The sequence below is a fragment of the Cheilinus undulatus genome, linkage group 12 (assembly GCF_018320785.1).
Source record: "Cheilinus undulatus linkage group 12, ASM1832078v1, whole genome shotgun sequence".
In the NCBI taxonomy this organism is placed as follows: Eukaryota; Metazoa; Chordata; class Actinopteri; order Labriformes; family Labridae; genus Cheilinus; species Cheilinus undulatus.
The window spans coordinates 50,044,175-50,062,390 of NC_054876.1; the positions used below are offsets into that span (position 1 = coordinate 50,044,175).

Below are 18,216 nucleotides of genomic sequence, written 5' to 3' on the forward strand. Positions count from 1 at the left end.
ATGACCCTCTCTTCAGAGCAGTGTCTCTTCTATCATTACAACATTCAGTCAGTTTTTATAAGGCACTGGGAGGCACTGGTAGTAGTGGTTTAGAAAATAAAAGCCACATTATAAATCACGTAAATCTAGTGTAAAGATAATCTACTGCAGTCAGAATTACACTTCACATTTAAAAACAAACATTAGAGCAGCGGTTCTCAACTGGTGGGCCAGGACCCAAAAGAGACGATTTTTCACAGAAGGATCACAGTTGATGCCCCATGAAAAGTTTTAATTTCTTTAAAAATAGATGTATTTGTCGTAAAAACAGAGACAAATAAAATGTCTGCGATCCTCCCAGGGCTAATGTAATGGTGTGCTTTTTTTTAAGTGTTTTTGTCACGTCTCTTCCTTCAGCCATGTTTTCTTCCATCTAAAGCAGGGGTGTCAAACTCAAGGCCCAGGGGCCAAATCCGGCCCGCAAGATGATCCGATATTTCTGTTCTAACTGTCCCCTCAGTCTGAGGTCTGCAGATTTACTCCAGTATAAAAATGTGAACTTATCCTGATGATTTAACATATCCTTGTTTAGTCACAAAATCTGAAAAAGTAAGGAGTAAAAATATTTAGATAAGAAGTCAGGAATGTGGGAAAAGAAATTAATTTGTGTTTAAATTTCACATATTCAATCTAGCATCTCACAATCAGGATTCAAACTGAGGATTTTGACTTTTTATTTCATACTTTGAGCATTTCAACTCAAAGTTTGACTTCTCATATCATATTTTGAGCTTTAAGATTCATAATTTTAATTTTAAGTGATATTTTGACCTTTTTAACCAATTATTTTGTATTTTACCTCATATTTTCAACTCCAGACTTTGACTTCATAATCCCATAGTTTGACCTTTTAGACTCCCAATTTAAAATTTTGATATTTTGACTTTTAATTTCATGATTATAAATTTTATTTCATATTTTGACCTTTTAAACTCATGATTTTGACTTTCTTTCTAATATATTTGCCTTTAAAAACATGATTTTTCAATTCCAATTTCATGTTTTGACCGTTTTGAACTAATAAATTTACTTTCTCAGATTGTGAGCCTTTAAACTGATCTTTTTAACTTTTTAAATGTCAAAATCATTTATCATCAGTGCTAAGTTTTTATTTTTCATATTTTATTACTGGTGAAATGAGGTTGACAGTTTCTGGTTATAAAGGTGACCCTGTTAGGCCCTCAGGTTAGTCCTGAATCCAGAATCCGGCCCCTGCTGTGGCTGAGTTTAGCACCCCTGATCTAAGGTCAAAACAGAAACATTTTACATCGAATACATTTCAGTAGGGATGTAGAAAAATACTGGTATGATAACTATATCAGCAGCTGTTAGCTTCAAAAACTGATAATCCACAACTGGCAGAAATAGACATTTCAGGCCAAATTTACAGTTTATATATGGGCGGTAAAAGTAAGCCTGAATCGGCTTTGTGTCGGCCTAAATTGGAGAAAAATATGGACCTAGATCAACTGAAAATAAAAGTCCATGTCAGCTTTAAATGTCAGCCTAAATCTGCAGCCAATATTGATCTGTATCAGCTGTGAATATCAGTATAAATCAGCTATAAATATTAGTACATCAGTATATACATCACTCTGAAAATATCAGACTCTGTTGGCTGTAAATATTGGCTAATTGATTATAAATATCAGTCTATATGGACTTTAGATATCGGTCAGTATCAGCTGTTAATATCTGCCGTATGCACACACAAGTTTTGGGAGTTTTGAATAGGACCACTGAGCCATCAGGCCCGCATCAGCTGACGTCTTCTCTAAGTTGATTTCACCTCCTGACCCTGCAGGCACATATGAGGACAAGGTCACATTTTGGAATCTGGAATTTATTTGTAAATCGGGGGGATTTGAATCTGAAATTAAAGTGGAATTTGCTTTGAAATTTTGAGAAAAAGTAAGTGAAATAAAATGTTGCAAGCCTGTTGTCTCCATATGCAGACACCATATTTTGGTCAAAACTACTTCCTGTTTGAAGACAGGGCTTAGGTTTACTGATCAGGTCCCGATCCTAAATGAGTGGGAGAAACAAAAACTTCAGTACAAACAGTACAAGCTCGGGTCTCAGGAGGTTAATTCTTAAATTCTAAATGTGTTTTAGGTCTAAATTAAATTACTGTAATGATAGTGACCTTGGTGTTGGCTTGAATGAATTTAGAAATATGGGCAACCAGTATCATGCACACCTGGATTATAGCTGTTAAAAGTTTTAGTAATTTGTGTCTAAATTTCTCCTGAAGGAGGTGTAGCGTCCTGAGGATGGACCAGCTGAGAACCACTGTGTTAGAGAATCCCAAAGAGAGGGAGGTTGATGTAAAAACATGAAATAAAAGGTAGAAAAGAACATCCTCACATAAACTTGGCTAAATGAAGTGCAGTGTCCTTTTAGATTTAATCACTGACTGTACCAGAAGAGACAGCATCAGTTTAAGAGGTATGAACCCCGTATTAAATAATGTCAAACATAATGTTCATGCTACAAATACTTCTACGAATCCTGACAAGGAGAAGTCTAAAAAGGCAAGTGCATTGCTGTAAATCTGTTATAGCTTTGGAATAAAACAGACGGCCATTCTCCTGCAGATTACATCAAAAATCAACCACTTTCCTTATGAAAAGTACAGAAGATTAACTTGGAAATTCACATTTATTCATAAATATTATAATGGCAACATGAGCATCAAGCAACAGTGTATAAGCCACAATTTCAACAGTCTGTCCACACCAACATTTCTGAGAAAAAAAACAGAAATCTCAAGATTATAACGTCATAAATTTACAAAATAAAACAAAAAAGTTCAGATACTTTAAGTTTTTGAGTTTAGTTTCTCTGATTTTCACCAGCCTCATAGCAGAAACCTCCCTAACGCTCCTCATGCTGCTGATTCATTGGATCTTACTGCCTACATCAATGGTTTTGAAACTTTTTTCGCCAAAGGCGCACCATATTCATATCAATACAAAATAGACTTTTTAAACAATATAACGGTCAAGGTGGCCCATAAGGGGGACAAAGGGGAGAGGTTTCTGGGGCCTAGACAACTGGGGGTGGCAAAAGTGGGAAAAAGGTGCAAAAATTGGTGAAATGTGATGAAAAAAACACCACAAAATTGGGCAAAAAGTAACAAGACACAGTCAAAAATGGGTAACAGTTGGCATAAGGTGCCAAAAATGGGCTGAAAGTGGTAAAAACATGTTGAAAGTGTCAAAAAGGGGTAACAAGTGGCCAAAATTGGGTTAAATGTTGTAAAAAGGTGGTAAAATGGGTTAAAAGTGATTAAAAAATGGGCAAAATTGGTCAAAAAAGCAGCAGAACAAAAGCAAAGTAAGTGAAAATAGGCAAGAAGGTGGCAAAATAGATTGCAAGTGGCAGAAAAGCGGCAAAAAGAGTTAAAGTTGCGAAAAGGTGGTTAAAAGGGGTAAGAAGTGATGGAAAAAAATCACAAAAAACGTCCAAATAATAGCAAAAGTAGGCAAAACCCGGTAAAAAGGTAGCAAAAATTGTGTGCAAAAAATGTAGCTAAAAGATCCAAAAAAGTAGCAAAAATTGGAAAAAAGTTTTTTTTTTTTTAAAGTTGCAAAATTGCAAAGAAGCAGCAAAATGGTTTAAATTGTCAAATTAAGTGGCAAAATGGGTAGAAAATTGGTTAAATTGGTTAAAAGTAGCATGAATGAATAATTTCAACACCAATTTCAACTCAATAATAGCTTGCCAAATGAGGTAACTGTTAGCCAGGATGCTAGCAACAATGCTACTGATCCAACACTCAATAAATCACAGCTGGGGAGGGTCCACTCTCTGGAGGTTTTCAGGGGCCCAGCCAGATCCCCAAGGCACACCTAGACTTGCCTCAAGGCACACTTGTATGCCTTGCCACACCATTTGAGAACCACTGGCCTACATCCTCAGCTAATCAGAGTGCTTGTTACAGTCCATCATCACTATAAGCCTAAATCATCTATTATCTATTAAGTCCCTCTGATTTGTTATGTAGTCTTGTTGTGGCTTTTCTTTTCTTAGAAACGTGTTCACACGTCTGGTAGAAATTACTGTTACAGTATAAATAAAAAATATGATGTGTTTGCCAAAAAATGTGGTTTTTCTTTTTTCTGAAAACCTTAAATTATGACTTAGGTTATTGTTATGCTATGAGACTAACGATTTTACATTTTTTTCCTAAAACATTCTCTCTGCTTTCCTTTGTTCTGTGACACTAGACTGTCTGAAATTCCTAAAAAAAACAAAAAACCCTGATGACAGTTTCTACAGAAAAACTCAAGCCCTTAGGTTTTGTTCTTTTTTTGTGAGTAACAGCCTTATTATGTCAAATTATCCCAAAACCTGTTTTGAAATTCCACTTATTTTTTATGTTTTTTTTTTTTTTTTCTCAAATTATCACCGTGCCAGTTTAAACTTGCTACTGCTGTGTCATTGTAATGTTCATACATTAAAATATTAATAAGTATTAAACACATTAAATCTTAAACAAGCTACTATCCCTTTCCCTTATAATAATGTAGAAGTTTTCAAAAACAGCCCAAGAAAACAATCTTTGTTCCATCCTTTCTTATTTTTGATTATGGTGGGAAATAAAAGAAACACTTTAAGTTTTTGTATAAAAGCTTAAAAAAATGAAAAGTGTTTTATAAAAATGAATGCTAGAGTTTTGATGGTTCATTACTAGATAGAGAAAATACTTCAAGGCTTTTTTGGTAGATTTTAAACATTTTTTTCATAAATTTAAAAGTTTTTTCCTTTTAAACGTCATGAACTGAAGGGTCAATTAAAAATGTTTAGTTAAATTAATTTAAAAAATCCAGAAACTTTCTGGCAAGTTGTCTGAAAAATAATTGCAAATTTTCAGAAAACTCAAGAAAACAAATATAATGCTTTTTAAATTCAAGTTCCTAACGAAAGTTTTGAATTTTTTGGAACAATTTCTTATGAAAATTCCAAACTTACTTGGCAAAAGATTACAAAACATTTGGGCAAAATTCCTTACTCATGTCATATAAAATCCTGAAAATTCATCTACATGTTTTACGAATGAGTCTGGAAAATCCAAAATTCCAGAAATGGTCTAGATAAAAGTTTCTGCAATTTCCAAGAAGTTTTCAACAATTTCAACAATTGGAAATACTTCAAAAAAATAAGAAAAAACTGATAAATTCCAGAAAAAAAACTTGATCCCCCCAAAAATAATCCTGGAGAAGTTTCTGAAATTCCCAACTTTTTGGGGGGAAATTCCTAAAAAAAAAATCTCAATGAATTTAATATAATTTCCTGGATTTTTTTTTTTAATTCAAATACTCCCGGAAAATGTCCTTATAATTTTGAAAAAGTTCCTTAAAAATGTTTATGAAATTTCACAAGAAATTCCTTACTATTTCTAGTAAAATTCCAGAAAAATTCCCGATGAAAGTTTCCTAAAATAGCTGACTTTTTTTTAGAAAAAAAATATTTTGTGAAAATTCCCAAAACTGCTGGAAAAGTTTCTAAAAAAAAAAACAAAAAAAAAAATCAAATGTTACAACTTTGTAATTTTGTGATAAATTCTAAAATTTTGAATGAATTTTGTCTAAAGTAAAAGGAAAATCTGATAAAAAGAATTAAATGTGTCGAATGGCCAAAACAAAATCTAAATCATCTCCAAGATTTGAGTGGTTTTTGTCTTACTTTTTGATGCGTTCAGTTCTCAAAGCCCTGATAAGTTAAACACCATCCTCGCGAGCAGGAAGCATGTCAGAACTCTTTGCCTACGGATTTAACATTCCAAAAATCCATCCCATACTGTGATTCTTCGTCTACTTCTACTCGACGTTCCATGTCACCGGCAGACACCTGCAGAGCCTTTTCTCTCCGCTAAACATGCGATGAAGTCCTCGGTCGTCTCAATGAAGAGCAATGCAGAATGACTTTTGGGATTTCCACCTTCCCTTTTATCTCCACCATCCAATCAGATCTCTGTTTGTTTCCCTGAATGCTGCTGATTGGTCAGTTTGGATAAATTAGCCATCCTGCTAATATGCTACTGGATTACAGACCTCTGGATCGCCGTGGACAAGCAGCTGATCCTGGTCCCACTGTGTCCAAACGTTCGCATTAAGGAGGAGTTACCTCAATCTCGTGGACGGTTCTATCGCTGGTCCCGGTGTTAGGTCAGGTCCTGCACGTCCAGCAGCATGGCGTCTTGCTTTGTCCTCAGCTGGTCTCGTACCAACAGATGGGCCACCAGCTCGGAGCTCAGAGCTGGAAAAATAATGACAGAAACAAAGAAAACATCTTCAGAGCAAGAAACTACGAGGATGTTCCCACTGAGGTTGAAAGGGTTCTGTCGTTTTAAACATGGATGTGATTCTACTGGAAATCAAACATATCTGAACCTGGTTGATGTTAGGAGAAAGCGATGGTTTTTAATCTTCTGTCTGAGATTAAAGCTGTATTTTTCCAGTATTTTCTCTTGTGCCTGGCTGTTTCAGTATCAGCAGATGGTGACAGTCATTTATAAAGGGAAACAATCATCCAAACCTACTTGGTCCTATGTGAAAAAGTCATTGCCCCTTAACTGTGGTTAACCACATTTTTATGAAGCTGGGTTCAGTTTGACTATCCACACCCAGACCTGATTACTACCAGACCTGTTGAATGAATAAATCCCTTAACTAGAACCTGTCTGACAGTGAAGTAGGCTAAAAGATCTCCAACACATCATGGAACCATCTAAAGAAATTCAAGAACAGATAAGAAACAAAGTCATTGACATCTATCAGTCTGAAAGGGCTACAAAGATATTTCTACGGCTTTGGGACTCCAGACAACCATGGTGAGAGCCATTATCCACAAATGGAGAAAACTTGGAGCAGGGGGGAACCTTCCCAGGAGTGGTCGGCCTACCAAAATGACTCCAAGAGAACATTGACAACTCATCCAGGAGGTCCCAGAAGAACCCAGAACAACTTCTAAAGACCCGCAGGCCTCAGTGACTGAGTTAAGGTCAGAGTTCATGATTCAACAATCAGAAAGAGACTGGGCAACAACGGCATCATGGGAGAGTTCCAAGGCCAAAACCACTGCTGACCAAAAAGAACAAAGGCTCGTCTCACATTTGACTAAAACATCCTGATGATCCCAAAGACTTCTGGGAAATATTCTGTGGACTGACCAGATTGAAGTTCTGGAAGGTGTGCGTCCCGTTCAATTTGGAGTCAAACTAACTCAGCATTTCATCAGAAGAACATCAGACCAACAGTCAAACATGGTGGTGGTAGTGAGATGGTCTGGACCAGGACCTGGACCACTAGAACCATGAATTCTGCTCTCTAGCAGAACATTCTGAAGGAGAATGTCCGGCCATCAGTTCATGACCTCAAGCTCAAGACCACTTGGGTTATGGAGCAGGACAATGATCCCAAACACACCAGCAAGGCCACCTCTGAATGGACTAAAGACCAAGGTCATTTTCACACCTGATAGTCCGGGGACTCGGTCCGTTTTGGAACAGAAATGGCAGCATTGTTACCCTTTCCTTTGGTTTGGTTCGCATTCACACTGCTCTCTTGGTCAAGCGGACCAAACCGTCTGAACACCTACAACCTGTGCCCGCTAGGGGCGCTGTCGCCACGAACAAACAGCAACTAAGAAGAACAGAAGGTGTAGAAGAAGACAAAACTCCTTCTGCCGGTCTTTTCTTCCTCATAAACAATGATTGCTACACAGATGAAGGTACCAACATGTATTTGAGTGTATTAAACCACACATAAATCCGTATATCATTACACTTTATGCCACTTCCTGCCACAAGTTGGTCTGCTTTGCTTTCACACCTCTAACGGACCACACCAGGGTTCGTTTGGAAGCAGACCGAGGCCCCCTGTTTTCAAGCGGACCAGAGTCTGCTTGCTTGGTCCGCAGCAGAGTTCATGTGAGCATTCACACCACTCCAAACAAACCGGACTATCTGGCCAAACGGACCAGAGTTCGTTTAAAGCGGACCAAACAGCTCTGATGGAGTGGTCTAGTCAAAGTCCGGACGTAGATCTGACTGAGATGTTGTGACCTTAAACAGGCTGTTCATGCTGGAAAACCCTCCAATGTGGCTGAATGAAAACTATTCTGCAAAGAAGAGTGGGATAACAACCAGTTATTAGGGTTAGGGGGACCGACTTTTTCACATAGGACCAGGTAGGTTTGGATGGATTTACCCTGAATAAATGAAATCATCATTTAAAAACTGACTTTAGTATTTACCCAGGTTATCTCTCTCTGATATTAACATTAGTTTGATGATCAAAAACATTTAAGTGTGACAGATATGAAAATAAAGGGGAAAGGAATCAGGAAAGGGGAAAATACTTCCTCATAGCTCTGTAAAACCCTTTAAAGTCTTATCAAAGACTGTGTTGAAAGGTTCAGTAAATATAAAGAAAGGAGAAAAATGTCTCCATAGAAAACAGATCTTGTTTATCTGGAGAGCTCTGTAGACCGCCGATCTCCAGTTTAACTCCAGGAGGACAAAAGCATCTTTAGGACTAGACAGATATGTGTGGTTAGCGTGTTCATACCGTGTACTTCCTGTTGAAGTGTCACTCTAAGGCCGCTGAGCTGTTTCTCTGAACACTCTTGCAGCTCCCAACGCTCCAGATGTTTCCTCTTGGTGACGTCGCTGCAGCCAGCTAGATGCTGAAACAGAAACCCGCTACCCTTTAGTGCTGATAACTCCTCTCTCTCTCTGTCACTCTCTCTGTTATGTTTTTACCTCCGTCTCCTTCTGTTCAGCCAGCAGTTTGTCCCTCAGTGTCCTCAGTGCGATGATCACTTCCTGTTTCAGCCCGGTGGCATGGCAACCGTTTCCACCCGTTCCCATGGAACCCTAACAGAGTGGTAGAAGGGAAGTGGTCAGACATGCTCTTCACACCAATAACTCATTTGATTTAGAGTACAGGTGTCAAACTCAGTCACAGCAGGGGCCAGATTCTGAATTTAGATCTAACCTAAGGGCCTAACAGGGTCAACATTTAACAAAACTGTCACCCTCATTATCGCCAGTAATATTCTATCTATCTATCTATCTATCTATCTATCTATCTATCTATCTATCTATACAGTGCTTAACAAATGTATTAGCCCACCCTAACCCTAACCACAGTCAGGTTTCTGCCACAGCTGCCCTAAATTAACAGCATTGGTAATTACCAAAATCATTTTTGATGTTTCTGCAATGGTTAATACACCAATATGTAGAATCTCTTTAACCCAAATGATACACTGCCTGGCCAAAAAAAAAAGTCACCACCTGGATTTAACTAAGCAAATAGGTACGAGCCTCCTATTGGATAATTACTGCATGGGCGATTATCTTTCAGCTGGCAACAAGTTATTTAACCCCAGCTGATGCAATGAGGAACTTCTCATTTCTTAAACAACCATGTCGAAAGACACATCCTGTGGTCGTGGAAAAGATGTTAGTCTGTTTAAGAAGGGTCAAATCATTGGCATGCAAAAAAGGCTTCAGTTTGCTAAGGAGCATAAAGATTGGATTCTGGAGGAATGGAAGAAGGTCATGTGGTCCAGTGAGTCCAGATTGACCCTGTTCCAGAGTGATGCACCCATCATGCCTAGTGCCTATTGTACAAGCCTGTGGGGGCAGTGCTATGATCTGGGGTTGCTGCAGCTGGTCAGGTCTAGGTTCAGCAACATTATGTGCCCAAAGAATGAGGTCAGCTGACTACCTGAATATACTGAATGACCAGGTTATTCCATCAGTGGATTTTTCCTTCCCTAATGGCACGGGCATATTCCAAGATGACAATGCCAGGATTCATCGGGCTCAAATTGTGAAAGAGTGGTTCAGGGAGCATGAGACATCATTTTCACACATGGATTGGCCACTACAGAGTCCAGACTTAACCCCATTGAGAATCTTTGGGATGTGCTGGAGAAGGCTTTGCGCAGTGGTCAGACTCTCCCATCATCAATATTAAAATTATTGCAACACTGGATGGAAATAAATCTTGCGACACTGCAGAAGCTTATCGAAACAATGCCACAGCGAATGTGTGCTGTAATCAAAGCTAAAGGCGGTCCAATGAAATATTAGAGTGTGTGACCTTTCTTTGGTGGCAACTTTTTTTTTGGCCAGGTAGTGTACTTTTAATGCTAAAATATAATTATTATTGTTATCCTTGAATTTTCAAAATTACTGATTTTCAAAAAAACCGAAAAAATAGTAAAGCACATTAATATTTATTGATTAATATGTCAAATTATAGTTATTTACTGTCATTCCTGAACAGAAAAATGAGTTTTAGTGCTTGAATGTTATGCTTGATTCATTTCTGACTTCTCAGAGAAGCCCAGTGAGCCGACTCAAATTTGGGTGAATTCAGTTTGAAATTCCTCATTCCTGGTCAAAATGGTAAAATGTGGAGAGCTGACTGAAAACGAAAGAGTCCGCATTAAAGCACTTCATGATGCTGGATGGTCTCTGAGACAAATATGACAGGTGGTCTAATACATTTGTTAAGCGCTGTTTATAAATGTTAAAGCTCCAAAATCTGAGATAAAAAGTCAAATATTAGTTCAAAAGGTCAAAACACGGAATTAGATGTTAAGATCATACTTTAAAAATGCAAATATAAAAAATTGGAAGTCACAGTCATGTTTTAAGGCAAAAATATTGCTTCAAATTTGAAATTTTGAACCTAAAAGTCCAAAATTTGAGATAAATAGTCAAAATAATAAATGTGAAAGGCAAAATTTGAGATAAAAAGGCAAAATAATAAATGTGAAAGGCAAAATTTGAGATAAAAAGGCAAAATAATAAATGTACAAAGCCAGAATATGAGTCAAAAGTCAACATTTTAAATTGAAAAGGACAAGCTATGAGATAAACAGTCACAATTATAAACTAAAAAAAAAAACAGAAATATGATATAAAAGCCCAAATAATAAAATATTTATGTTTGCAATGCAAAAATTGAAAATATGAAATGAAAACACAAATGAATTTCTTTACCCCCATTTTTTAATGTGATTGTTTTACTCTTTATTTTTCACATTATTATGACTTCAGGGTATTTGATATCATGAAGGCTACGTTTATATTTTTATACTGGAGGAAATCTGCAGACCTCATACTGGTGGGCCAGTTGTAATAACAATATGATATGACCTTGCGGGCTGGGTATAACTGTACCATGGGCCGGATTTGGCCCCAGGGCCTTGAGTTTGACACCCCTGCTTCAGAGAGTGGACGCTAAAACGCTCAGACCTCCTTTTTCAGATATAAACTTCTGTATTTTTGTATTTTGTTGTCCTGTTGATCAGTTAAGGTTCAAATCTGGACATTTTAGCAGTAATAGCATTCAGTAATAAAAGCTCAACAAAAATAGAAAAACAGGGACCCTTCTCTCAAACAGGAGCCAGGTTACAGAGCCAGCTCGTCCGCGAACGACTCCATGCTAACTTGTCATCTTTAGTTGCCATTTCAGTCTAACCAGTACAAAACAAGGTTTATTAGCTGAAAAGTACATCAGCATGACCTTTAAAAGCATGTTCATAACATCATGAGGGAGAAAAGCTGTTAAAGAGGCATAATATTATGAATGCAGGCAGTAAAGAGCAGTCACCTGGTATCTGAATGCCCAAAACTAAAACAAAATACAAACAGGGACTATGTCAAACTGCTGTTATTGTGTGTTTAAACCTTTTTTTAATCAACCTATCTGTTTTGGAGAGGAGGAAACATCCACAGATTACTGCGATCATTTAAACGTTCTAAAAGAAAGCCATGCAGTTATCGTATATTAGCACTTATCTTTATAAACAGAACCTTTTTATTGGTTCCTTCCTCTTCTTCTTCACTCTCGCTGTCGTTGATGAAGCACAGCTGCAGGTTTCTGTGGTTGTGAAATCTGCAAACACACAATAAACATCCTGAGGGAAACTTCGGACGCCTGCACGTGTTCAGGGCTGATTTACTGGAGTTTTAGTGTTTTTATCACCACATATCTCAAACACAGCTCCACTGTGAGTGCATGAAGTCATTCTGGAGGCTTTCTGTGCAGCATCCAAACCACATCGAAAACTAAAACTCAAATGCTAGTCACACTTTTAATCTCACCGTGACGTGACAGCAGCAGCTCGACACCTCCTGAAGTCTTCCTCCTCTTCATCCCAAACATCGCTCCACACGCCCTCGTAACTCTCCCCCATCCTCACGCCACATTTCTGGAGGAAAACAAGGAGACCTGATGCTGAAAAAATGATCTTTGCTAGTCACAGCACCAGAGTTTTAAACTTTGATATTACACTTAAAGATATCGATACCTAAATAAGGCTTTTGAGGCACTATATCAGCCTATATCAGCTGTAAATATCAGTCTATGTCAGCTGTAAATATCAGTCTATGTCAGCTGTAAATATCAGTCTATGTCAGCTGTAAATATCAGTCTATGTCAGCTGTAAATATCAGTCTATATCAGCTGTAAATATCAGTCTATATCAGCTGTAAATATCAGTCTATGTCAGCTGTAAATATCAGTCTATGTCAGCTGTAAATGTCAGTCTATATCACCTGTAAATATCAGTCTATACCAGCTGTAAATATCAGTCTATGTCAGCTGTAAATCTCAGTCTGTGTCAGCTGTAAATATTAGTCTATGTCAGCTGTAAATATCAGTCTATGTCAGCTGTAAATGTCAGTCTATATCACCTGTAAATATCAGTCTATATCACCTGTAAATATCAGTCTATGTCAGCTGTAAATCTCAGTCTGTGTCAGCTGTAAATATTAGTCTATGTCAGCTGTAAATATTAGTCTATATCAGCTGTAAATATCAGTCTATGTCAGCTGCAAATATCAGTTTGTATCAGCTGTAAATATTAGTCTATGTCAGCTGTAAATATCAGTTTATATCAGCTGTAAATATCAGTCTATATCAACTGTAAATGTCAGTCTATATCAGCTGTAAATATCAGTTTATATCAGCTGTAAATATCAGTCTATGTCATGTGTAAATATCAGTCTATATCAGCTGTAAATATCAGTCTATATCAGCTGTAAATATCAGTCTATGTCAGCTGCAAATATCAGTCTGTATCAGCTGTAAATATCAGTCTATGTCAGCTGTAAATATTAGTCTATACCAGCTGTAATTATCAGTCTATGTCAGCTGTAAATATCAGTCTATGTCAGCTGTAAATATCAGTTTATATCAGCTGTAAATGTCAGTCTATATCAGCTGTAAATATCAGTCTATATCAGCTGTAAATATCAGTCTATGTCAGCTGTAAATATCAGTCTATATCAGCTGTAAATATCAGTCTATATCAGCTGTAAATATCAGTCTATGTCAGCTGTAAATATCAGTCTATGTCAGCTGTAAATATCAGTCTATATCAGCTGTAAATATCAGTCTATATCAGCTGTAAATATTAGTCTATATCAGCTGTAAATATCAGTCTATATCAACTGTAAATCTCAGTCTATATCAGCTGTGAATATCAGTCTATATCAGCTGTAAATATCAGTCTATATCAGCTGTGAATATCAGTCTGTATCAGCTGTAAATATCAGTCTATATCAGCTGTGAATATCAGTCTATATCAGCTGTAAATATCAGTCTATATCAGCTGTAAATATCAGTCTATGTCAGCTGTAAATATCAGTCTATGTCAGCTGTAAATATCAGTCTATATCAGCTGTAAATATCAGTCTATATCAGCTGTAAATATTAGTCTATATCAGCTGTAAATATCAGTCTATATCAACTGTAAATCTCAGTCTATATCAGCTGTGAATATCAGTCTATATCAGCTGTAAATATCAGTCTATATCAGCTGTGAATATCAGTCTGTATCAGCTGTAAATATCAGTCTATATCAGCTGTGAATATCAGTCTATATCAGCTGTAAATATCAGTCTATATCAGCTGTAAATATCAGTCTATATCAGCTGTAAATCTCAGTCTATATCAGCTGTGAATATCAGTCTATATCAGCTGTAAATATCAGTCTATATCAGCTGTGAATATCAGTCTATATCAGCTGTAAATATTAGTCTATATCAGCTGTGAATATCAGTCTGAATCCCTAAGTAAAACAAAATAACTGGATAGAAATCTTTATTCTTTGACATTTTCATTCACTGTCAACATTTTTTTAAGCCAAATTCCATTTTTATGTATGAAATATGTTTTAACTTAAATAGAGGGACCCTTTTAAGAGTCTTTAAACAATCTTAAGTTTTACTGAAAGAAGTGAAAATCTGAAAACCTAACCAAACAGATGACAAATGATGACATTTATAAAGTCTGTATTATCTTCACCACATTATTCTAAAGGTTTTAGTTGGACAGAAGTCCCTTCACCAGCAGTCAGACTGCTCCTGGACCACAGAGGGATCAGATCTTCGGTCCTAAACCGATGCTGGGAAGGTTTTTATAAAGCTAGGTTATCATTATGTCACCAGAGAAAGAGGAAATATGCAGCTCTGAGCGACTACACAGCAGCTCTGTAATGTCGGGATGGGAACTTTCTCCCTCGTCTCATTTTAGCTCCAACCGTCCTCAGTCAGAATAACAAACTGTGTTTAAAGCCATAACAAGCATGTTCTCATCCTTAAAGGAATGTAATCTGATAGTGACAAAGATTTTCATAACAAGGCAGGAAACAGCCAGGAAGAGCTGCAGAGAGCTTATTTTAATAAAGTTAGGAGTTAAATAAAGTCAAAAACTGCACCACAGCATCAAACATGGATAAAACTTTATAGGAGCTGAAGATAATTAGAGCGATATGATTTCTGTCCTTCAGACTGAGCAGATAGAGGGGAAAATAGGTCCATTATTGTGTTTACTCTGTAGTAAACACTGTAATCCTCTGTAAGGAGCCTCCTTTGTCAACAGAGCTCTTCTTAATATCAAATAACTTATTCACACGGGGCAACTCAGAAAAATTATTTTCTAAAGGGATGGAGGTGCCAGACTTAGAGCGTGTTTCTTAAATGGTGTGACAGACTGGTGTGCTGTGGGAGTGTGTACACCTGTACATCATCATTAGTATTGCAGCCATACAACAACTGAGGATATGGAGTGCCTTGAGATTCTGACTTTAAATACAAGCAATAATAGCATTTCCAGAACAAACTGGGCACACAACACGCCTGTCTTGTCTTGTCTTGTCTGACCTTTGACCTTTCCCTCCTCTCCTGCTCCTGTTTCTCCAGCTCGGCAATCCTCTGGCTCAGGTCCTCCCAGTGCATGATGGGAAGGTCAGGGTAGTCCACAGAGGAGGCCGCCGTGAAATGTTGACAAAGCTCTTTCTCCTCCTCCTCCTCTTCCTTCTCCTCTGCTGTCTCTTTCTCTCCATCCATCCTCTGAAGGAATTGATCAAAATAGAAAAACACATTGGCCAACTATTAGTCAGCAGGTATAGGCCAAAATTAACAGCTGATGTAGGTCGATATTTACAGCAGATATAGGCTGATATTTACAGCTGATATAGACCAAAATTTACAGCTAATGTAGGCCGATATTTACAGCTGATATAGGCCGATATTTACAGCTGATATAGACTGATATTTACAGCTGATTTGGACAATATTTACAACTAAAATAGGCCGATATTTACAGCAGGTATAGGCCATAATTTACAGCTGATGAAGGCCGATATTTACACCTAATATAGGCCGATATTAACACCTAATATAGGCTGATATTTATAGCTAATATAGGCCAATATTTACGGCTGATATAGACTGATATTTACAGCTGATATAGGCCGATATTACAGCTGATATAGACTGATATTTACAGCTGATATAGGCGGATATAACAGCTGATATAGACTGATATTTACAGCTGATATAGGCCGATATTTACAGCTGATATAGGCCGATATTTACAGCTGATATAGGCCGATATTTACAGCTGATAAAGGTCGATATTTACAGCTGATATAGGCCGATATTTACAGCTGATATAGGCCGATATTACAGCTGATATAGACTGATATTTACAGCTGATATAGGCCGATATTACAGCTGATATAGACTGATATTTACAGCTGATATAGGCGGATATAACAGCTGATATAGACTGATATTTACAGCTGATATAGGCCGATATTTACAGCTGATATAGGCCGATATTTACAGCTGATAAAGGTCGATATTTACAGCTGATATAGGCCGATATTTACAGCTGATATAGGCCGATATTTACAGCTGATATAGGCCGATATTTACAGCTGATATAGGTCGATATTTACAGCTGATAAAGGTCGATATTTACAGCTGATATAGGCCGATATTTACAGCTGATATAGGCCGATATTTACAGCTGATATAGGCCGATATTTACAGCTGATATAGGCCGATATTTACAGCTGATATAGGCCGATATTTACAGCTGATATAGGCCGATATTTACAGCTGATAAAGGTCGATATTTACAGCTGATATAGGCCGATATTTACAGCTGATATAGGCCGATATTTACAGCTGATATAGGCCGATATTTACAGCTGATATAGGTCGATATTTACAGCTGATAAAGGTCGATATTTACAGCTGATATAGGCCAATATTTACAGCTGATATAGGCCGATATTTACAGCTGATATAGGCCGATATTTACAGCTGATAAAGGTCAATATTTACAGCTGATATAGGCCAATATTTACAGCTGATATAGGCCGATATTTACAGCTGATATAGGCCGATATTTACAGCTGAAATAGGCCGATATTTACAGCTGATATAGGCCGATATTTACAGCTGATAAAGGTCGATATTTACAGCTGATATAGACCAATATTTACAGCTGATATAGGCCGATATTTACAGCTGAAATAGGCCGATATTTACAGCTGATATTGGCCGATATTTACAGCTGAAATAGGCTGATATTTACAGCTAATATAGGCCGATATTTATTGCTGATTTAGGCTGATATTCACTGATTTGAGTCAATATATACAATTCAAAACTTAGTATATCATACAGGCATATCAGATATTTGATCATTTCTTGCTAAAATGTGTAAAAATTGCACAGATGATTTTTGTAGTTAAAAATTGAGAAGGAGTTTGGCTTCAATTTTTGACAAAGATCTGTTTTTTAAATAATTTGTCTTTTCTAAAAACCATCAAAAGTTGAAAAAACTGAGATCATATCATTTAAAACAAATAGTATCAAAATTAGGAAATTTAGATGACAGCTTAAACATTGATATGATCCCAGTAAAAGTAATACTGACACCTGTTTTTAAATCGTGCAATACAAACAATGAAAAGGTCCGATGTAAACAATATAAGGTGACTTCTTGTTTTTTAAATCAAATATAGCATCCCTGCAGAAGCAATTTTTAAATCTGCAGGAGTTTGCTCATTTTTTCATAAAACAAAGACGTTATTGTAAATATTGAAACTTTGTAACTAATTTTGATCAAAATTTAAAGGAGTTGCCCTGTATTTGGACAATTTATAGTCAGTGTGTAGGAGATTGCTTGCAATTTCTCTCCCAACACTAGTCTAATGAGAAGGATTTTTCTTTTAAATATATGTAATTTTTTTATACAACCAGCAAGTATAATTTAAAACATGGTATTGAAAGGCCTATCTTTTTATCGAGACTTTTGACAACCTTACATCTATCTATCTATCTATCTATCTATCATCTATGTCTGTTCATAGCTTGGCCAAACTTTACTAAAGTTTCATAAATCCGGAGTGGTCGCAAAGTCCTTTAAGATTTGTCAGATCCGTGTTATTTTGGATAAACTAAAAGTAGAATCTAGTGTTAAATCCCTCCATTGTTCGTAGCTGGAGTCTCCCGCCGCGGTCAGCCTGCTCTGCCCGCAGTTGTTTACCATCAGCGGGCAGACCTCGGAGGTTTTACCCACCTCACAGTCACATCCAGACGGCCTCGGATCCCTCCGACATGTCGCTGTCCGTCACCCCGCGGGTTGCTTCAGTCCCACCAGCTTCACTGCCTGGACTGACCGCGACGCAAAACTACTCTGGTTTTAATTTTACATCGATAAAAAGCTGGTGGAAGTGCTTTAAAGTAGTTAAACTCCAGTGCGGAGGGAGGACGGACCTTCCCTTTTCTTCTTCCTCCCCCTTCAGCTCTTCCTACTTTAACCCCAGGCTCCTTTAACAGGC

The 18,216-nt window shown here is 37.3% G+C and overlaps 1 protein-coding gene across 1 annotated transcript; it reads right to left on the reverse strand.

The window, feature by feature from the left end:
* Positions 1–4,726: 4,726 nt before the first annotated feature.
* im:7136398 (schwannomin-interacting protein 1) lies at positions 4,727–18,216 on the reverse strand. The gene is made up of 7 exons (XM_041800524.1): positions 17,955–18,216; positions 15,239–15,427; positions 12,176–12,282; positions 11,885–11,966; positions 8,810–8,923; positions 8,616–8,733; positions 4,727–6,303 (listed from the first exon to the last, which is right to left on the reverse strand). The coding sequence occupies exons 2-7, from the start codon at positions 15,422–15,424 to the stop codon at positions 6,209–6,211; spliced, it is 702 nt and encodes a 233-aa protein (XP_041656458.1). The 5' UTR covers positions 15,425–15,427; positions 17,955–18,216; the 3' UTR covers positions 4,727–6,208.

Coding starts and splice junctions, on each gene's coding strand:
- im:7136398 (XM_041800524.1), bottom strand. CDS start 15,424: ATGGATGGAGAGAAAGAGACAGCAGAGGAGAAGGAAGAGGAGGAGGAG. Junction 8,924..11,884: donor AGGAAGGAACCAATAAAAAG/GTTCTGTTTATA, acceptor CCACTCTGTTAG/GGTTCCATGGGAACGGGTGG. Junction 8,734..8,809: donor CTGAACAGAAGGAGACGGAG/GTAAAAACATAA, acceptor TTTCTGTTTCAG/CATCTAGCTGGCTGCAGCGA.